General features: G+C 40.9%; 1 protein-coding gene and 1 long non-coding RNA gene across 10 annotated transcripts in view; one reads left to right on the top strand and one right to left on the bottom strand.

Annotated features, from left to right (window-relative positions):
* The window catches only part of SOAT1 (sterol O-acyltransferase 1), a 57,297-nt gene extending 35,099 nt beyond the window's left edge, over positions 1–22,198 (bottom strand). The window contains exons 1-4 of one of the 6 annotated variants that reach the window (XM_060034736.1): positions 22,027–22,198; positions 10,534–10,611; positions 10,318–10,454; positions 9,842–9,970 (exon numbers count right to left, since the gene is read on the bottom strand). In XM_060034736.1, the coding sequence (XP_059890719.1) occupies positions 9,842–9,962 (121 nt within the window). In that variant the 5' untranslated portion in view covers positions 9,963–9,970; positions 10,318–10,454; positions 10,534–10,611; positions 22,027–22,198. Of the gene's footprint in view, positions 1–9,841; positions 9,971–10,317; positions 10,455–10,533; positions 10,612–17,309; positions 17,531–22,026 lie in introns of those variants that run through there. The other 5 variants (XM_060034715.1, XM_060034745.1, XM_060034725.1 and 2 more) reach the window with 5 other exon arrangements.
* A 124-nt stretch (positions 22,199–22,322) lies between these two features.
* LOC132423772 (uncharacterized) overlaps positions 22,323–22,946 on the top strand; it is a 46,765-nt gene continuing 46,141 nt past the window's right edge. For 2 of the 4 annotated variants that reach the window (XR_009519096.1, XR_009519090.1), the window contains exon 1: positions 22,323–22,713. This is a non-coding gene — a long non-coding RNA (uncharacterized lncRNA). The remainder of the gene's footprint in view (positions 22,714–22,946) is intronic. The other 2 variants (XR_009519102.1, XR_009519084.1) reach the window with 2 other exon arrangements.

Here is a 22,946-nt window from a genome sequence, read left to right as displayed (position 1 = left end):
AGGCTTGTAAGGACTTGGGTTTTCTGGGACTTGACCCTGAGTCAAATGCCTCTAAGTGCCAAGCTCTCTTTGCTTTACAATACTGTACTTAATATAGGCTTTTGCCTAAGGGCAGCTTTTAACTCCTTACCTTCTAGGTTACCAGTTACTTTCTAGATCAGTGCTGCCCAACAGAAACATAATGTGAACCACATTATGTAATTTAAAATTTCCTGGGAACCACATGAAAAAACTAAAAACAGGTGCAAAGTGAGTCTTTGAAATGTGGTATGTATTTTACAACTTTGGTGTTATCTCAATTCAGACTAGTCACAGTTCAAGTGCTCAACCGGACCAGACTGAACAGTGTAGTTCTAAATCAGGGGTCAGCAATTTTTTTCTGTAATGGGCCAGAGAGTAAGTATTTCAGGCTTTGGGGGCCATATGGTCCAAAAGCACTATACAGCCATAAATGAATGAAAGTGGCTGTGTATGACAACTCCTGTTCTAGATGGCTGAATTTACTGTGAGTCTGGCTGACAAAACTGACAGGTATGCACAGTTATTTTTTTATAATCTCACCTGACTGTGGTGAACAACGCTGGTTGCTTCCGCCACAAGGGCATGTGTTTCATTCCCCTTGCCAGAGACTGATTTAAGAATGGGCACGAGCACCAGTCAGATATGGCCCACTCAGGTTTAACTGAGAAGAGTGTAAAGGAACTATTTTATAAATGTGTGGGCAAATTTAAGAAAAGCAACAAAGGATGGTGTAGCATTCTAGGGCTAGTAACAAGCAACAGGAAAGCTGTTACTATCCTGAAAGGGCAAAGGAGGGAAATGGTTTAGGAAACCCAAAGAGAACTCCCTGGAGAGAACTATTAGATAGGAGAGATGGTTACTCAGCCCAGAGGGAACCTATGTTATAAACACACACCTTACTCTCTGCCCTTGGACCTCCTATCAATGCCACCCACCCCAACCATGACCGAACCCTACCAGAAACCAGAGGGCATGGAAGCCATTTGATTGTGCCCGGGGAGGCTGATGCTCTGGACTCTAAGTAGGGTAGAAAAGAGTAAAGAGGTAAAAGGAAGACAGCATAACTTGTAATCTAGTTCTGGCCAGTGAGACATGAGAAGTCTGTTGGGCAATTTCTAGGAAAGATTTTATTGCTCTAAAGAGAGGCACAGGGAAACGGGGTTCCTTCTGATGGAAATTATTCTTTTGCTTTCCCAGTTTTCTTACCCAGCCTACAGTCACTAACCCTCTGTCATTATTTCTATCCTTCCCTCATCAACGCCACTAATTTCTTGGACCCACCTAGCCACATCCCAATCCCAGATATTGCCTGCTATCTGCTTTCTCTGATTTCAAACTGCCATGCACTGCAGAAATATAATACAGAAAATGGGCCCACTATAAACTGTTGCTGTCTAGCGTTAACCAGGCCTGCAATAAAAATGAAATCTTTGTCTCTGCCTCTTGATGAATTTCTATAACATTCCTCCCAAGCGTAGTTCCAAACATTTTCCACCTTCAACTCCCAGCCTTACAAAGCAAACTTCAGTTGATCATTTTGGGGACCAACTACTGAAATGTCTTCTACCTTAATTTTCACTATCTTTAATCCTCTTCTCCACTGTTCCTTTGTCAGAGGAAGGGGTAGCCCATCTCTTTTTCAAGACTACCCCTTTAAACTATATTGCCTTGATCCTTTATATGTCCTTTGAGAAACTGTTCAAATCATTCAACACACTGAGCCATTTATTTTGTCCACATTACATTCAGCACCAAAGTAGTCTTTAAAAATTTTCTGAAATTATGATATTGATGTCATAAGTGGTACTCAAAATTTATCTGTGAAGTATTACATATTTACTTAACGTTTTGGAAACAAATATGTAACTGAAACAAACTATCACTTCATAGAATTTACTGCTTAGGATGAAGATGCTTCTTTTTAGTGAAATTTTCTTTAAATTACATAATAATAAATATGGTACAGAGATAATGGCAAAATTATAAATAACTGAAATTTTGGAAACAATGTCCTTTGGAAACAAACAACAGCCCTTTCCAATGAACCTCTTATCTTTCAAGACCCAACTCATGCTGTCTTTTCCTTTTAATATAAAATGTCCTGGAAAAGTGGTTTGTACTTCCTATCTTCACTGTCTCACTAGCAATTCATCCCCAACATGTTTCTGCAACTCTTCCTTTTCTGGAGTCACTATGGCCTCCAAATTTCTAAATTCTCATCCTCATTAAACTTGCTGCAAGGAGTTCCCTTGGTGGCCTAGTGGTTAGGATTCCAGGCTTTCAATGACAGGCCCCCAGTTCAATCCCTGGTCAGGGAACTGAGATCCCTCAAGCTGTGTGGGATGATATCATATATCGCTTATATGTAGAATCTAAAATGTGATACAAATGAACTTATTTACAAAACAGAAACAGACTCACAGACATAGAGAACAAACTTCTGGTTACCAAAGGGAAAAGGGGGTTAGGGAGGGATAAATCAGGAGTTTGGGATTAGCAGATACAAACAATTATATATAAAATAGATAGGGAATTCCCTGGAGGTCCAGTGGTTAGGACTCGGGGCTTTCACTGGTGTAGGCCCAGGTTCGATCAGTGGTTGGGGAACTATGATTCTGCAAGCTGTGCAGTGCAGCCAACAATTTTTTAAAAATAAGAAAAAAAAAAAAAAAGATAAACAAGGTCCTACTGTATACCAAAGGGAACTATATTCAATATCCTGTAATAAATCATAATAGAAAAGAATATGAAAAAGAATATACATATATATAACTGAACCACTTTGCTGTACACCAGAAACACAACATTGTAAATCAACTGTAATTCAATAAAAGATTTAAAAATTAATTAATTAATTAAATTTTAAAAATCAAGGCCTACTTATAGTGACTAAATTCCTAACGATGACTAAGGCCTACTAGGCAGTGATGAATCACCATTTTTCAAGTTCCATTTCTTTTAGTTTCACTTCTTTTAACTAGCATTTTCTTTGTCTCCTTGTGGTAAGTACAGAATTAGCTAATGTGTAGGCACTGACTAGCAGGTTTTTACTGCCTAGAGAAGTTCAAACTCATTTTAAAATCCTGATAATTTTCTAAAAAACTCTCATTGACCATGCCTTAGAAGATCTTCACCCCAGCTTCACCTTGCTCTCCATAGAGATATAAGTAATCTAAAAGAGTCATGTGAAAGCCATCTTTATGTCTAAGGATGGTTGGGTTTAGGAGTAGTCCTTTAAAGAACCAATCATTTATCAATCTTAGAAGCAAAAGGGGAGATACCAAAAAAAAAAAAAGTATAATCCATCTATAGGGACTTCCCTAGGGGTGCAGTGGTTAAGAATCCGCCTGCCGGGCTTCCCTGGTGGTGCAGTGGTTGAGAGTCTGCCTGCCGATGCAGGGGACATGGGTTCGTGCCCCGGTCTGGGAAGATCCCACATGCCGCGGAGCCGCTGGGCCCGTGAGCCATGGCCGCTGAGCCTGCGCGTCCGGAGCCTGTGCTCCGCAACGGGAGAGGCCGCAACAGAGAGAGGCCCGTGTACCGCAAAAAAAAAAAAAAAAAAAAAGAATCCGCCTGCCAATGCAGGGGACACAGGTTCGATCCCTGGTCCAGGAAGATCCCATGTGTCACTGAGCAACTATGCCCATGCGCCACAGCTACTGAAGCCCGCGCGCCTAGAGCTCATGCTCCGCAACAAGAGAAGCCACTGCAATGTGAAGCCTGTGCACAGCAACGAGGAGTAGCCCCCGCTCGCCGCAACTAGAGGAAGCCCGTGCACAGCAACGAAGACCTGACACCGTCAAAAATAAATTTTTTTTAAAAAGGTATAATACATCTAAATCCTCTATTGCTCCGTCGACCTCAAAAACCTTTCAAAATTGTCTACTAATCATATGTCTACACTGCTACAGAGAAAGGAACCTGAACTAGAAATGAGGGTCAGTATATAAATATCATACAGAAAATGAGATTTAATAGATAATGTTGAAACAACTGGCTGGCCATTTTGAAAACCTGTCAAATTAGATCCCTAGCTCACTTATTATTCAAAATAAATTTCAGATGGATCAAATATTTGAATCTTAAAAAACCCAGGGCTTCCCTGGTGGCGCAGTGGTTAAGAATCCACCTGCCAATGCAGGCGACATGGGTTCGATCCCTGGTCCAGGAAGATCTCACATGCCGCAGAGCAACTAAGCCCGTGCGCCACAACTACTGAGCCTGAGCTCTAGAGCCCATGTGCCACAACTACTCAAGCTCACGAGCCACAACTACTGAAGCCCACGCACCTAGATCCCATGCACCGCAACAAGAGAAGCCACTGCAATGAGAAGCATGTGCACTGCAAGGAAGAGTAGCTCCCGCTCGCCACAACTAGAGAAAGCCTGCGTGCAGCAACAAGGACCCAACACAGCCAAAAATAAAATAAATAAAATAAAATTAATTAATTAAAAAAAATTTTTAAGTTATCAAATTATCAGCTAGTAACTCCCATTTCTTTTAACTAATCTTCCTAAAATGAACCAAGATATCCAAACTCATTCTTTTGACCTTAAAAAGTACAAAAGGTACTAATTAATATTCAATAACTTTACTGCTGCTTTTAACTATGTCTCATTGTACAAAACCTTTTTCAAGCAAAGTGGAATCTGTCATCTCTCAAAATGCCATAGAGTTTATTCAAAAGGTCACATCATCCATGACTGAAGAAGGTTGAAGAAACAGGCACTCTCATATGGCTACTGGGAGTGCAATATTTCCAGAGAGCAATTTGGCAATACCCACCCAATAAATCTTATGACCTAAAAACAATTTCTTGGAATGTAGCCAAGGAAAAATCATAAACACTTGAACGTTTGCTTATCTGCACTTTCTAAAACAAATATGTTTTGCTTTTATTCTAAGGGGAAAAAAAATGTGTTCTCAACCTACTCAGTTGATCAAAGCTCTATGTGGACTGGCCAGTTTTATGATTAGATGCATAAATTGGATGAAGGGGCTAAATTACAGAATAACAATGATATTAACTTTTTTTCATATATTTTTGCCAAGGGACTCTCAATCTTTACAAAAGGCAGGTTGTTCTCTCTGTTCAAATACTTATGTACATATCTCAAAGAACACTGAAATTGAATAGAATTAGAAGTATATTAACCAAGTTAATATTTGTTAAACACTTAAAACAGTGCCTGGCACATGATAAACTGTTAGCGGTCATTATCATATTTACTCATTAATTAGCTATCAAATGAACAATGCAGCAAAATAAATGGTAGTCAAGAATAGGCATTACCTGTAAATTAAGAGAAAGGTAGAGAATGTCCCCAACCTGATAAAGGGCACCTACAAAAATCCACAGCTAACATAATTAACAGAAAAACTGAAAATTTTCTCCCTAAGATCAGAAACAACACAAGAATGCCTAATGTCCACTCTTGCCAATTCTGTTCAACATTTTACTGGAAATTCTAGCAAGGGCAATGAGGCAAGACAATGAAATAAAAGGCATGTTGATTGAAAATGAAGAAATAAAACGAATTCTTATGTGCAGATGGCATGATTTTGTATATAGAAAATACTACAAAACACACACACACAAAACTCTTAGAGCTAATAAATGAGCTCAGCAAGGTTGCAGGATACAATATCAATATACAAAAACCAGCTACATTTCTACACATTAGCAACAAATGATTGGAAAATGAAATTAAGAAAATTCCACTTACGACAGCAGCAAAAGGAACAAAATATTTAGAAATAAATTTAACAAAAAAAGTGTAAAACTTATCAACTTAAAACTATAAAACATTGTTGAAAGAAATCAAAGACCTAAATACAGGCATACCTCGTTTTATTGCACTTTGAAGATATTGCAGGATTTTTTGGTTTTTGTTTTTACAAATTGAAGGTTTGTAGCAACCGTGCACTGAGCAAGGCTATCGACACCATTTTTCAAACAGCATCTGCTCACTTCATGTCTCTGTCATATTTTGGTAATTCTCACAGTAGTTCAAACTTTTCATTAATATATTTGTTATGGTGATCTGTGATCAGTGATCTCTGATGTTACTATTGCAAAAAGATTACAACTTGAGGAAGACTCAGATGATGGTCAGCACTCTTTTAACAATAAAGTATTTTTTAATTAAGGTATGTACACTGTCTTTTTTAGACATAATGCACACTTAATAGTTTACAGTAGTAGCATAAACATAATTTTTATATGCACTGGGAGACCAAAAAATTCATGTGGACTCACTTTACCGTGATACTCATCTTATTGCGGTGGTCTCGAACCGAACCCACAATATCTCCGAGGTATGTCTGTAAATAGAAAGACATCCCATGTTCATGGGTTGAAAGACTTAATATTGTTAAGATAGTGTATTAGTTTCTTGCACCTGCTGTAACAAATTACCACGAACTTGGTGGATTAAAACAACCGAAATTCTCTCTCAGTTCTGGAGGCCAAGCTGAAATCAAGGTGTCACGGCAGGGCCCCACTCCCTTTGGAGGCTCTAGAATCCAGTCCTGGCTCTGCAGCTTGTGGTAGCTAGCAGCATTCCTTGGCTTTTGGCCATTGCACTCCAATCTTCAAAGCCAGCATCTACAAATCTCTCTCTGCTCCATCTTCAAATCACCTTCTCCTCTGTGTGTCATCAAATCTCCCTCTGCCTCCCACTTATAATATACAGGACTGCATTCAGGGCCCAGGTGGCTATTCAAGATAATCTCAAGATTCCCAACTTAATTATATCAAAGACCCCTCTGCCCCCTTTTCCTGCCAGATAAAGCAGCATTCACAGGTTCCAGGTTTTAGGACCTTTTGGGAGAGGGGGCATTTTCCAGCCTACCACATATGGCAATACTCCCGAAACTGATGTGGATATCCACATGCCCAAGAAAGAAGTTGAACCCTTAACTTATACAATATAAAAAATAACTCGAAATGGATTATTGACCTAAATGTAAGACCCAAAACTCTAAAACTAGAAGAAAACATAGGACAAAACCTTCATGACACTGCGCTTAGCAAAGATTCCTGGATATGATACCAGAAGCACAGGCAATAAACACAAAAATAGACAAATGGAATCATATCAAACTTAAAAACTTCTGTGCAAAGAACACAGTCAACAAAGTGAAAAAACCTATGGAACAGCAGAAAATATCTGCAAATCATATCTGATGAAGGGTTAATATTCAGAATATTATAATATTATAAAACTCCTACAACTCAACAACAAAAAAGCATATAACCCAACAAAACAAAATGGCCGAAGGATATGAATAGATATTTCTCCAAGGAAGATATACAAATGGCCAACAGGTATGTGAAAAAGTGCTCAACACCACTAATCATTAGGGAAACGCAAATCAAAACCACAGTGAGGTATCACCCTACACCCATTAGGATGGCTACTATTAAAAAGACAAACCAGGGGCTTCCCTGGTGGCGCAGTGGTTGAGCGTCTGCCTGCCGATGCAGGGGACACAGGTTCGTGTCCCGGTCCTGGAAGATCCCACATGCCGCAGAGTGGCTGGGCCCGTGAGCCATGACCGCTGAGCCTGCGTGTCCAGAGCCTGTGTTCCACAACGGGAGAGGCCACAATGGTGAGAGGCCCACATACCAAAAAAAAAAAGACAAACCAACCACCAACAACAAAAACAGAAAATAACAAGCACTGGTGAGGATGTGGTTAAATTGGAACCCTTGTGTGCCACTGGTGAAACTGTAAAATGGTGCAGCCGCAATCAAAAACATTATGTCAGTTCCTCAAAAAATTAAAAATAGAACTACCACAGAATCCAGCAATCCTACTTCTGCATATAGATCCAGAAGAATGGAAGGCAGAGTCTTGAAGAGATATTTGAATACCTGTGTTCATAGCAGCAGCAGTATTCACAGTAGCCAAGAGCTGAAAGCCAAGGTACTCAGAAGTACGTGGGCCTCCAGCAGAGAAACAGTAAAACTGTGGGACTTCTCGGCCTCCATCTGAGCCAACCCTTCATAACAAATCTTTTTATATATCTATATATATATATCCTATTGGTTCTGCTTCTCTGGAGAACTCTGACTAATACACATCCCAAATGCGAACTGTCACTCTAAGAGCTGTGTCTCAAACTTTAACCTGCATATGAATCCCCCGAGAACTTATTAAAATGAAATTTTTATTCAATTAAGTGTGAGGTGGGGCATTTCACAGGCCCCCAGGTGGTGCAGATGCCCCTGGGCCTGGCTGGTAGGCCACGATGACTGGCATGGCGTGGTGTCCTTTAAGCCCTCACTACTCAAAGGTCACATTTTACCCATCTGCTTACTCCCCCAAAGTGAACCAATGTTAAAGTAAGTGGAGAAACACATGCAATTTTCAGATCAGTGTTAGTTACATTAAACCAAGGAGGAGGTCAGACTTCTTGTTTTAGGCTAAACAATTCAATTTTTATTATCTGCATTAAAACCTGGAATGATTAAAACTTAATAAACTGAGGCTATAAGGAGTACTGAAAACATGTAGAAATTAGAATAGTCTAAAAGCTTTTCTTTAAAAAATGGGACATAGTGAGAAAATCATACTGGTAACCGAAAGTTTCAATAAAAAGACAATGTGAATTAGCACCCAGTCCCTAAATCAAGGAAGGGGAAAGTTTCTACCCAATGTTGGCTTACCCTTTTGCACAAATTTCACATTTTATATCACACTGAAACTAGTCCATATGACAATATAAATATTTCATAAATAGCTAATTAAGAGTCCAACAATCAATAAACTACATTATGCAAACTTAAGCAGCAACATTTATATTCCTGGATCCAGCTGCTGTATTTAATTTACAATTAAATTTAAGTAGGAAAAGCAAAAGCTTTTCTTTATGAAAGAAGTCTCAGGATGCCAAAGACAACCTGTCTCAGAAAGTTCCACACCTATTTGTTAACCAAACAAGCCTCAAATTTCAAATGCTCATTGAAATCAAACCTATACAAATGTCACCACAAAAATAAATAGCCTGATTCAATAGATGACATCAGTTGAAGTTGTGTTTACAGGTCTATCAATCTTAAGCACAAACCTTGACCTTAACAAGTACTGTGTCATAGTCTTCTTTGTATTCATGTTAAGCAAACTTGGACATGAGAACTAACAAAACTCCCCCAAGATTTATAACGTAGTATTGAACTAACTAAGTTAGGTACCCTGCTAATTACTCTCATTATGCTCATTACACCTATTAAAAGAGTAATTAGTAGCACTTATTTATAATAATCTAATTATGCTAACGGCAGGAGAGGGGTTCTCATTCACTTAACTTGGAGCTCCATGAGGGCAAACACATCTGTATCAATCACTGCTGTAGCCCCAACACCTAGCAGGACACCAATAATTATTGACAGGTTAGGTAGTTGAAGGAATGAATAAATGAATGAATGATGTCTAAAACATAGTAGATACCCCAAAAATGTTCAATGAGTTAATTTAAAAGGGCTTACTTTCTAGTTTCTTCATTACCAGATATATAAAACTAAATTAAAGCATACATTGCAAACTCCACTTACATCAGTAAAGCTCACCTCTATGAGAGGTGCAGCAATTTACACACCAGTGTCACCAGCAGTATCTAAAGCAGCTGTGACTGGCAACTTCACCAATTTGTTCCCTTCTATTCTTTTAATCAATTTATTTTTCTCCCCTGCACTTTACAGTGCCTACCAGCATATCCATTTACAAGAGAGCTAAAGAGATGGCAATCCTCGCTCTAGAACACTGAATTTGTTGCCTATTTCGTTAATTCACCTCAGAAACAGCAAAAGCCTCACCGTTACTAGGTGTCTCTTGGCACTCCTCTGTACAGTCTCTCTGGCCTTCTTCCTTTTCCTCAGCATGTTTACTGGACTTCGACAGCCGTTTTCTTACAGACATCTTCTCTTCGCCCAACATCGTGTTGTCTAGGAAAGAAGATATAAAAAGCTTTAAGTATCCGGCTTAGGCAAATTTCACAATATCACCATATTTTTAGGGGAGGCAACAAATGATATATTCTCTTCCTTTTGTTTTACTTTAATCCCATTTAAGCATTTTCCGAGTACCAGATACTATAACAAATACGAAGAAATTGGTCTTTATAAAGTAATTGGCTGGTTTCAAAACACAGCCCCCATTCTTAAAGAAAATTTAGTTGAACAAACAAGGCGTAAGTACATGAAAAATTAAGAATTAAATAAAAGTTAAGTACAAAGATGCCACAAGGTAGAGCACAATCAATAGTCAAGTCAATGGTAAAAACAATACATACCTGAAGTGCAGAGACAGAAGAGATCATTAAGAGGTGCAAAGGTTTCACAGAACAGAAGGTATGTGACCTGAGTCTTGAAGGACGAGAATGGAGCACTTCATGGGTGAGAAAGGATGAAAACAAGGTCCTTGTAAGCCCTGTTCAGGGGACCATGACTGATCAGACTACTTCACTAGAGGACAAGAAACAAGCTTTCGTCGAGTAATTACTACCTACCAGGACTCTGCTAGGTGCTTTAAGTTTTCTCATCTAATCTTCAAAACTCTGCAGAAAACTTGTTATTACTCCTTGTTCCTATATGAGGAAAAATAAGGTTCCAGGTAGTTACTGCCAATGCCTTCCACCCACACACCAGGAGCATACCAATGGCTGAACAAGCTGAGTTTGAACAAGCACATCATGGGAAACTGCGGGGCATCTTGGTAAGAGAATATTAGAAAGGACTTATTTAGGATTTGGATTTGACTACGTGATTTTGGGGGAGAGCCCAAAGAAGCAGGGGTTCACTCTGGCTTGAGGGCTGGCCGAAAGCGAGGACAATGTGATGATTGGGTATACCAACAAATCTCTGTAGGGAGGCAGACCAGAGGGAGGTTAAAGCTGTAATTGGTAAAGCATCAACAATCATTCCCAGTAGCCTGGAGAGGGGAATGTTGGATATTTTGTGACTTGGGCAACATGCATGTCTTTACCTGTGTTAAGACATGATTATAACATGGAGATGTTATAATGCTTGTCTTGACCCATCATATTCAAAGAATGGCTTTGTGTGATGCTGATGTTCAGTGAAACCGTTTGTGTTCAACAGAACACCCAGAAGGCCTAGCTCTCAAGTTCCAGGCTAAGTCACAGCAACACCACGGCCTAGCTGACTGCACCAGGGCAGCTCCAGGACACCAAGGGCTGTTTGCTTCTTCTCATTACAGTAACTTGCCCAAGTCCACAAAGCTAATGGCAGGGTCAGATTTGAATCTTGGTCAGATCCAAACTACAAACACCACCCACTATTTGGATTTTTTTTTTTTTTTTAAGTTGGTAACAGAAAAGTGGTGAGGGAAAAAGACTTGAAAAAAAGAACTGGGGTCAAACTGTAAAGGCCTAAAAATTAGGACTTTTTTTCAGTTAGGCAGTAGTGAGACATTTTAAAGCCCTGAAAAATATGATCAAAATCAAATTTTAGGCAGATCAATATCGGGACAGTACAAGGTTTACTCCAAAGCAGTGTTTTACTATGTAGAAGTTTTCAGCAGTCTGAAAGCAAAACATAATGAAGTACTCACTACATTACTTTTAAAATTCTAAGATTATGGTCTTTTTAAATGGTTATGTTTAAATGTCCTCTTCTGTATGCAATGAGAGTACACAGTGAGCTTGATTGTTTTCTTAAATATCACTGCTTGGCAAAGTAAAAATCTGACAAATCTAGATCAGTTTCCTCTATTTTTTTCCGAAATCAAATGAAACAGAATTATGGAAGAGTAAATGAATATATCAAGTAGAAATTTTAGGAGACCAATAAGATCCAGTTAAAAAGAGGAACCTAGGAAAGAGGTCAGGGCAACTGGTAAATTTTAAAATCATTTGTGTAACAGTGACAGAGGAAGCCAGAAGAACATCTAATTCTCCAACAGAAAAGATTAGAGAAGTGAGAACTGACAACTAAACTCTAAGGGACGCCCTCAAGTAAGACAAAAAGAAGTAGACATCAGGGACAAAAACAGAAAAATAAAAGATGCAAAAAGAGCAAAGATGTTTCAAAAAGGAGTTATACAGGAGTTAATAGTGTGGAATTAAAAATAGGGACTCTACTTCTGAGCGCTTATGTGCTTTACGTGTATGATTATTTTAATCTCTACATAATCTTTAAAGTAGGTACTACTACTTTATTCCCCCAATATTGTCTTTGGTCACCATGTCTTCCCATACACTCTTTCCTGTCTCTAGAAAGCTGTTTCTCCTCTGCCCTTTCTAGCTAATCTTACTCACCATTCAAAGTAACAGTCCCAGCAGCAGCAGTAACAACAACAGTTTTGACTTAATGAGCAGGCACTGTGCTGCTAAATCCTTTAAATTTTCTTATTCAACCTTTACAATTTCAGAGGTAGGCATTAGCTCATTTTACAAGTGAGAAAAATATAGGTTAGGGAGGTGATTTAATTTGCTCCAAATCATATAATTCTCCAACTGCAGAACAGGGATTCAGAACCAGAACTACTGGATTCCACAGCCTACACTGTAATCACCAGATGGCCCTGACTCACCTCATCTGCTAAGGTTTCTTTGACCACCATCTCTCACCTCACCGTCCTCTGTGGTCCAGTTGCACCCAGTACATCCTGTCACACTAAGATACTCAGTGAGCAATACTATCTGCCTCTTACACTCAGCATAAGCTTCTTAAAGACAGGGACTAAATGGTATCTTCTCTTTGAATTCCCAAAATCTAGTGGGGCGTATCTGGAATATGATAGGTATGTATTAGTACAGAAAGTGATGTACCAGTTAATACCACAACCAATTATTCTGAGTAATAAGTTCTCTAAACTCAGAGGAAAATGTATGCTGGCAGAATGCCAATGAGCATCATCTTCTCTGTTAACAGCTTTATACTTTCTACTCAACAATAAGACCTACAACAATCGTTCTTAATTGGGGGTGCGGGGGCCCCCTAGACTAAGGGTATGCAAAACCTACTTTGAATATTTCAGTAACTGAAATAAACAATTATACATTTATCACATAAAGCAAGCAATACAGGCTAACTAAAATGTTACTTTGCTTTTGGCTGAGACCGTATCAACTCAGTGAGAAATCAGTTCTCTCTTGCTGATTAGAAGGTGAAAAAAGGGCTTCCCTGGTGGCTCAGTGGTTGAGAGTCCACCTGCCGATGCAGGGGACACGGGTTCATGCCCCGGTCCGGGAAGATCCCACATGCCATGGAGCCGCTGGGCCCATGAGCCATGGCCACTGAGCCCGCGCTCCACAACGGGAGAGGCCACAACAGTGAGAGGCCCGCGTACCTCAAAAAAAAAAAAAAAAAAGCTAAAGCACAGGTACTGAGTTTGCGCAATTACACTGCCATAGATCCATTGACATTTTAGAAGTGAGCCAAAGAAGAAAACACTAACTCTTCATAAAAAGCTTTATGTCATAGTCTATGGTATTTGGCCTCAATTTCCTCCATTAGCAGGAAGAGAGAACCATAACACAGTGGCGAAAGCACAAGATTTGGTATCACAACACCGAGAGGTAAGTTAACATCTCTGCTCCATCATATTGCATCCTCAGGTAAATCCTCCAACCTCTCAATCTGTTTCTTCATCTAGAAAGTTTAAAATACTACTGCACACACACACACACACAAAGATAATACACACTAGAGTGCCAATATTCTATTAACAACCTAGCTTAAAAAATTAAGTGGATCTGATCCCTACATATCTATGCCCTGTACGCTAAATGACACAAAGTCATATCATCCCTCAAATTCTACTTGTGTTTGCTCTTAATATGTGCTAGATGAGGGTAAATAAAGTTCCATAATTACACACTTTCTCAAATGCAGCTCAAACACCACGTGGCTTCCAAGAAAGCATTAACAAATTTTGTTATTGTCACACATACAGATGTTAGGAAGGATAACTATTACTTACGCCTCACCTCAATTTTAACCAAATCCTCATATCATGTAAATCATAAGATTACGAGATGATGTCTGAATTGGGCTCCTCCTGCCATGCATGTCAGTAACAGTACATGGCTGTTGTGGCAGAAAATGGAGGGACATTACAGTAATGCTCAGTTCAACTGTTCCTTCTCTACACAAATGGATCGCTTTGGCCTCTGTGTGGAGAGCAGACCACAAGGAGGGCAAGAGCGTAAAAAAGGGACACCCTGGCAGTCATCCTCCTAGCAGACTCCTGCAATCATCCAGGTGAGATGAAGGAGAGCTGAACGTTCTGACCACTCATTCAGGACTGTGAATCCACCCCCTTACCAATCTAGACACTAGCTAGCCAGACTATTTTAGCTGTTGCAAAGTCAAAAATTCAAACTGTAATTAATTCTAAGTGGTTTCTAGGTGCTGACATGGATCGCTGCCCTTATATGTGAGGTATACCATAGTTTTTTCTTGCCCTCCTATTAACACAGGAGGGGAAGTTATCCTCCTTGTTTCCTCTTACTTCCAGGTCGCCGTTCCTCGTTCCCTTCCTTAAATACCTCAGCCAGATTATTACACCTGATACTTCTCTTTGTTGTATGTTCTGTCTTCCTGATCACTCCCCTCCTTTACTGAGGATGTGAACACCTCACTCACTCCCCCTTTCTCCCTTCCACCAATTCTTCCACACTTCTTTCACTTCAACATTTATGTACTAGATCCAAGCTCCTGGCCTCCAAGCTCCTTGACTTCTTCCTTTGTCCAAAAAGCTGTTCTTATGTCCCAGTCACATCTTCCCCTAGAACTTACTGTCACCAACAACTGCACCATGTCCATAATTTTCATTTCTAGCGTCTAACGCTCTGATCACCACCAGTTCACTTACTGTGATGCCCTCCTTTCCTCAGCAGGTCCAGACCTCCCTGAGCTCCAGACTCCTATCCAAAGGCCCACCAGACACCTTTAGGTAGGTAGATGTCTTACAGGCATCTCAAACTTTAACATGACCAAAACTGAACTACTGATGTTCCCTCCAATTCCATTCTTCTGTCTTTCCTAATTCCGTTAATGGAACTACCAGTCAGTCTTTGCCCAGATTAAAAACAAAAAACCCAAAGTTATCCTTGATTCTTTACTTTCCCTTAATCAATCCAACAGCAAGTCCATTTTACTCTGTCTTCAAAATATATATCACATTCTAAACTTTTCACCACATCCATCACCACATCCATCACAGTCTAAGCCACCGCCACCTCTCACTGTAGTAGCCTAACTGGTCTCTCCTCATCTTCTCCCTTCTGGTCACACAGGGCCCAGAGTACCCTTTTTTTTTTTTTTTTTTTGCGGTACGCAGGCCTCTCACTGTTGTGGTCTCTCCCGTTGCGGAGCACGGGCTCCGTACGCGCAGGCTCAGCGGCCATGGCTCACGGGCCCAGCCGCTCCGCGGCATGTGGGATCCCCCCAGATCGGGGCACGAACCCGCGTCCCCTGCATCGGCAGGCGGACTCTCAACCACTGCGCCGCCAGGGCAGCCCCAGAGTACCCTTTTAAAAGGTAAATCTGAGCAGGTCATTCCCCTGGCTCAAAATCCTTCAGGCACTGAATTCTGTTCCAAGCCCTCACCATTGTCTAGTAACTCCTCCATGATCTGCCATTCACCTCCCGACCCTCCACTTCCGACTACAATTCGACACACTCCCTCAAGGATTTCCCCCTCACTTCATTCAAGTTCTCAAATGTCCCCTCCCCAGGGACTCCCCTATCTACCCCAAGTAAAATAAACACTCTCACACCCTGTTAGTCTTATCCCTTACCCTGCTTTATTTTTCTTCAGTGCACTTATTTCCCAATACATTATCGTTTTAATTGTCTACCCCACAAGACTAATCCCCATGAAAAGCAGAATTTTGACTTGTTCACCATTTTATCCAACTATCTAGAACTTTGCCTGGAACAGTCTGTACTTAATACATGAATGAATGAATAGTTATCAAGCATTTTCATACACAGTAAGGAAATAAAACAACTTCCCTTCACATGTTCATGCGACAATCATCAAGAGGATAGTATGAGAGTTGGAACTCATGTTCATTTCTAACTTTACCTGTTAACACTAAAAGATAAACATAGACCCCAGTTTGGGGTTTAAGTTGTATGGATGTACATAAAAATGATCCGCTCTAGAGCTTAAGACTTTTCATCAGCATCTGCCATTCTGGACCCAATTATAAACTCAGGCTGTCTAACAGACTTTGAAAAACAGTTTGCTAACAAATGCCATGACTTTTACTTCCCTGGAAAATCTCTCAAACTTGAGAGATTTTTCTCCTGAAACAATTCAAATAATTAGAACAAACATTATTAGAATTGCTGGTAAGTTCCTTTTAATGGGTACTTACCACTGGCTACAATTTCTGATAAGATCTTTGTATACATTACCTCCTTTAAACTTAACAATAACCCTGTGAGGTAGGTAATCCTGTACCCAATTCACACAGAAAAAAGTAGTGACAACCAGAAGCATAATTATAGACAACCGTAAAGAAAGAAAACTTTAAAAGTAGGAATCAACTTTAAAAAAGAGAAAGCAACCATAGGTCTTTTCACGTAGGGTTAAAGGGCTTATGTTTCTTATAAGTCCCCCAACACATTATTGTATCAAAGCAGACCTGCAGGGACTTCCTTGGTGGTCCAGTGGTTAAGAATCTGCCCCCCCAATGCAGGGGAGATGGGTTCGATCCATGGGTGGGGAACTAAGATCCCACATGCTGCACAGCAACTAAACCCATGCCTCCAGAACTAGAGAGCCCATGCGCTCTGGAGCCCGTGGGCCACAACTAGAGATAAGCCCGAGCACAGCAATGAAAGAGCCCCCCTGCTGCAACTAAGACCCGACGCAGACAAAAAGAAAAAAGAAAAAAAAAAAAGCAGACCTGCTGAATTCATGCTGTTTTTTTTGTTTTTCGGTTTTCGGTTTTTTGGGCCGTGCCACGTGGCTTGCAGGATCTTAGTTCCCCTACCAGGGATTGAACCTGGGCCAAGCAGTGAAAGCCTGGAATCCTAACCACTAGACTACCATGGAACTCCCCTGAAGTTCATGCTTTAATGACCCTGGCACATCTTGTAAAACGCTACGGTACTTTAAACATAGAAGGCAAGGACAAAAATTTTAATTTGCCTTGAAAAACAATTTTTTTAAGTTTTGACACTTAAAAGGTACGTGTCAATTATCTGAAAATCCACGTATTTTAAGCACCTCTTTCTACAATGATGTTAGATGTATTGTAAATAATACAGAGGTCTACCCCATTAACTGTTCTCACACACTTACGCACACACGGTGTCAAGAGAAGGCACAACCAACCACTTAGAGAAGTTGCATAAGTCCTCATGGAGGTGACATTAGAGCCAGAGTTCAAAGAAGACATAGAAGTTTGCCAGGCATCAAAACAGAACCAGATGAAGAGCACTCTGAAAACATGAACATGTACAGACCTTGGTGACAGATCCATTATTTCAAACATTTTATTGACATCTACTACATGCCACGCCCTGGGATACAAAGATGATTAAACAGTCTGAGCCCTCAAGGAATGAAAAACTAAGAGAAAGATATAAAAACATAATTATAGGAGTATTACGGAACAGTAATTTAGATGTATGTACATGAAGGGAATACAGGCCTGATGCCCAATAGAGCTTAGGGGCAATTAGGAAAGGTTTCGAGAAGTAGGTAAAATCTAGGTTAAATCTTAAAGGAAGAGAAGGAAAGGCTGGAGCACAGGGTAAATGGAAGGGCAAGGACAAAAGGTCAAGGGTCCTTAGGGGCAATTCTAAGGAGTTTGGAACTTAACACACAAAACAAGGAGCTGATAGAGGCTTTTAAACAGAGGGTGACTTATATCTGTCTGACTTGATATTTGTCTTTTAGTAAGAACTCAGGCAGCAATGTGGAGGATGTGCTATTGGCAGTGATGGGGCCCAGGGCGGGCTGCCCCAAAATATGCCTCAGTGGCATACTGACTATTTTGAAGAAACAGCGGTTGCAAGGGGGAGACTGTGACCCTCCTCTCTGTCTCCCTGAAAACAGGAAATAAATCTCCCACATAAAAGGTGCCCTTCCTGTAATGGAAGGTAGAAAGACACCCTTATCACCAGAGATGGGGAGTTCAGGGCCCAGAGACCTGTATAAGGAAACACCTGCCACTTCTTTGCTAATTTACTAACCAAGCCCAAACTTTGCTTAAGTTCCTTACTAATTAAGCACCCAAACCTAAGCTTCTTTGTCCTGTCAATTCCTCTCTAATTTATTGTTGGTCTAAAACATATAAAAGCTGCCTACTTTGGCCACTTCTTAGGTCTTGTTTCTATGAGACCTCCATGCACACGAATCAAAGATTCTTTTTTCTCCTGTTAATCTACCTCCTGTCAAGAATTCAAGAGGGGTTAAATCAACTATACTCCAGTATAAAATAAAATTGTTTTTAAAAAGGTTAATTTTATGATATGTATATTTTATCAGAATAAAAAAGCAAATACTGGGGGGGAAAAAAGAGAACTCAAGAGGGGTAAAGGGGGAAATTTTGCCCTCCTGGATAACAGGGAGAACAATGAGCTCTCGCAATTGATAAGGGCCTAAAGTAACGCTCAAATGACATGTATTTCTTAAATGGACAAATGATTTCATGAAGAAGAGATAAGAGAGATCGGATAAATTTACAAACATTAAGCTGAGGCATCTATGAGATATCCAGGTGCCTACATCCAGAAGGCAGTTGGAAATACAGATCCCAAGTGAGTTTCCTAACTAAGCCTACGGGTGTGCCATTAAGCTAAGTAACTACAGGAGAAGAGAAATGAGTAGATAAGTTCGATATGATATACCGGTGAGTCAGCCAAGTGATTATCGCCAACAGTCAAATGAATATACAAATCTGGACTAAAGAGAGAGATGTGGGATTCATTGGTGTATAGGCAGCAGCTAAGGCCAAGCACAGGAAGGAAGTCTCAGGGAGAGGCCATAAGTCAAGAAAAGAGATTACTTAGGAAATAACAAAGCTAACATTTGCCTAGTACTTACTTTGGCTCATTTAATCCTCACAACAATCTATGTGGCAGATACTATTAACCCTTTTTTCTTTTGGCCACGCCACATGGCTTGAGGGATCCCTGACCAGGGATTGAACCCAGGCCACAGCAGTGAAAGAGTCCTAACCACTGAACCGCCAGGGAATTCCCACTATTATCTCATTTTAGAAGTGGTTAACATTTTCCAATATTACAAGGCAATTAAAGAACTGTAAAAAAAAAAAAAAAAAAAAACAAGGCCTAGGAAAGATTAGAGGAGAACCAGGAGCAAGCAATGTTCCAAATCAAGTTAGAAGATACAAGAGGTAACCTACGGTCAATACCATGGAAAATTCAGGTAGGACCAAAAAAATACAGGAAGAAAAAAAAAAAGAGCATGGGGCACTGAATATTTCACAATCTGGGGACATTAGTAGCTACAATTTACATGCATAATTAGTTTCAGGAAGAAGGAAGTTTCAGGAAGAGAGAGAAAGAAACATATTGAATTGGGTTGCAAAATGAGTTGAGGAAGTGAAAATCATGATCATAAGACTAGTCTCACAAGAGGTGCAGCAATAAAGGAAATAGGCACTCATGTTTATCATGTCAGTAACATTTAAAGTGCTGGGTGCCAGGGTCAGTGCATCACATACCTCACTTAAAATTTCCATTTAAAAAGGTGCAAAAGATTCGGAAACACTACTAAACTCAGTCACATGACAGTAAGTGGCAGCAGAAACATTTACACCCAAAGTGGCATAAAGTTGACTAGCTATTTTAAAAATACAACACACTGAACAATTATTTCTTAAGAATCCAACCAGTTCACTGGTTTTGGAATGTTCAGTGTGGTAGTATCTAACTTGCCTTAAGAAAGCGAAACAAAAAGAATTGGATTGAACCACTAAAATGAATCACGTTGGAAAGAAGTGTTCACTTCAGCCTGCCTGCAGTGTTCCTTATTAATAAAGCTTTCAAAAGCACATTTAAATCTATTAAAAAAAAAAGAAACATTGCACAGGAACACCTACTCTAGGTGACGACTTTGTTACATCACTCCCAGGTTCAGTAGGGGTAAAGAGAAACACTTTACAGATACAATTCAAAACAAAAGAATTCAAAACAGATACAATTCAAATTCAAAAGAAGAAAGGTTCCCTTTCTTCTTTCCAAATAAAGGTTTGCCCTAGTACAACCCTATATTTACATATCAAAGAACTGGCTTATCAATTAGCAAAACTAAAGAACACAAATTCTCATTTACACCTGTATGGTCACTATAATCATTTATCCTATGTGATAAATTCCATAAATAAATTTTGTTAACTGGCCTTTGTTAAAAACTTTTTCCTTTTCCTTCCCAAAGGAAACAGGTAATCTCTAGTTAATATTTTTCATTCAAAAGTTCCCTCCTTGAGACTTCCCTGGTGGTGCAGTGGTTAAGAATCCGCCTGCCAATGCAGGAGACACAGGTTCGATCCCTGGTTCGGGAAGATCCCACATGCCGAGGAGCAACTAAGCCCGTGCGCCACAACTACTGAGCCTGCGTGCCACAACTACTGAAGCTCGCGTGCGTAAACCCCATGCTCCGCAACGAGAAGCCACCGCAATGAGAAGCCCGCGCACCGCAACGAAGAGTAGCCCCCGCTCGACGCAACTAGGGAAAGCCCACGCACAGCAACGAAGAGCCAATGCAGCCAAAAATAAAATAAATAAAAGCAATCATTAAAAAAAAAAAAAGAAGTTCCCTCCTCTGTCCTCCAACTCATTCATTCTCATTGCGCCAGGTGCTGGGCCAGACTGCGAACTAAGACCTAAATAAGATGGACTAGCCCAGCCTTCATGAAATTTACATGCTAGTAGAAGAAACAAAGCATCTAAGTAACTAACGCAGCTCATTACAATTGATGATTAACTGCAGCTAAGAAAAATAGAGCGCTAGGAGGGTTTAACCCCCCACAGGATGGATTTCCTGAAAAAGTGATATTAGGGCTGATATTAGAGGAAATGAGCCAATTAGAGGTGAAGGAAACCCCTAAAGACCAGGAGATAGTAAAGAGAAAGAGGCTTTCTTAGAAGAACAAAAATAAAACCGGTGTGGCTGGAGCCCAGATAGCTCAAACTGAACTGGAGATAAGAGTGGCAGCAGTGTTTTGATCTTTATCCTAAGAATGTGAAATCTTGAGAGTTAGCAGCACATGATGCAATGAGACACGTGCATTTTTAAAGGAATAGTCTTGAATGCATCAGAGCTCCTTCCAAAATCCATCCTTATGCCTAAACAACACACAACTTCCCTAACACCAATACCGCCCAACTTAAAGCAAGGGGAAAAAAAGAAGAATGCTTCGAGTTGAATTCGACTCGAATTCAAGGGACTCTGGAAAAAAATTAGTTTAAACAGCACCCACCTGAGAGCTTATAGGTGTTTCTCGCTTACAAATAACTTCTAAACATACATATCATTTAAACTGCATGGCTATTAACATTTAAGAATGACAGAAACTTAATCACATCCTAATACTTCAAAATAAAATGAGTTGATTAAAGGTTTTGGTATCCAGATTTCGATGTCTTGAAGTACCACCTATCCCTTCACACTTTTTTCCCCTAAAATCAGTCAGAAGCTGACACTCTGAGTGCGTTTTTGGTTTCGCTTTTTAAGGAATAAAATGTATTCTAATTCATAACTTTCTTTATTACTGGCTTGAGAGATGTCACAGGATTTGGGGGGACACCAAACAAACCTCCAAAGTTTAAAAGGCTGCCAGCCATACCGGCGCCCGAAGGTAACTTTCCCGCCCGCCCCATCCCCCAAACTGCCCAGGACTCGCGGAGCCTCCCCCTCCCCTCAGCCCAGGACAAGGCCAGGCCCCCGGGCCAGAGTTGCAGCCGCCACTTCTCTCCCCTTCTTCTCCGGCAAAGGCGGGTGGACCCTGGCAGGAAGTGAGGAGGGGACTGGGGAGCATGGGCATTACCTGGGGCCGGAGCCTGGCAGCGGGGACCTCAGCAAGGAAGGCAAAGCCGAGAAGCCGTCACAGCGCGGCTGGCAAGAAGGTCGGCTCCTAGCCGCTCGCTTCCCGGCTGCCCCAGGCCGCCAACGCCACCAGCCCAACAGCAAACGAATGTAACGCTCCCGACTCCCCAGCCCCTCCGCCCCCAGCCTCGCAGCCCGCTACGCAGCGTCATGCGCACGGCCAGCGCCGGCTGAGGCTTTCATTGGTGCTCCTGCCCGCCGTCAGGCTCCGCCCACCGCCCACGGCCGCCCCGCCCCTCCCCGAGTGCGCGGGGTTCCCAGGGCTAGAGACCCACGCTGGCCTTGGCCCACTAAGCGGGAAGCTTTGCGCGAGTAGAACTTGATTCCCGCGACAGTAGCTTGCTTTCCATTTCTACCCCAGCGATTCAATGTTCTGCAGAAATGGGACCGAGGCAACTTGCTGCCTGTCCGAAAAGGAGCCCTGCATGGTAGCGCAGAACTGACGAGTCTAGTGCCTCTTCCAGAGACTCGCAGAATCCGCCTATAGAACTGTGGAATATTGCAGTTTGAACTGACCCCCTAGGACAACTAGAAGCGCTAGCCAGAAGCGTTTGTCATGGGATGCTTTAATGCTTCGAAAATTGTTCTCAACTGTGTCCTTCAGCGAACTAGATAAAGAGACAGTAAGGTAAGTGAAATACCGGGGCAATGAAGTAATTTAAAAGGGGACTTCACAATTAAAGAGAAAATAATGATGCAGAGAGATTAGGACATTAGATACAATTAGATCGTATCTGTTTAGATTGCTTGGATTTTATGAAGGCCAATACGTAGGTAAAGGTAGGTGAAAAGGGAATGATGTGGGCAACAGGGACTGAAGGGCCACACTCTCAGCCTGCAAACCAGTACGAGCTAACCTAG

Source organism: Delphinus delphis, chromosome 1 (genome assembly GCF_949987515.2).
Source record: "Delphinus delphis chromosome 1, mDelDel1.2, whole genome shotgun sequence".
NCBI classification, from domain to species: domain Eukaryota; kingdom Metazoa; phylum Chordata; class Mammalia; order Artiodactyla; family Delphinidae; genus Delphinus; species Delphinus delphis.
The sequence above is the reverse complement of the archived record's forward strand: the minus strand, read 5'-3'. Positions and strand labels throughout refer to the sequence as shown.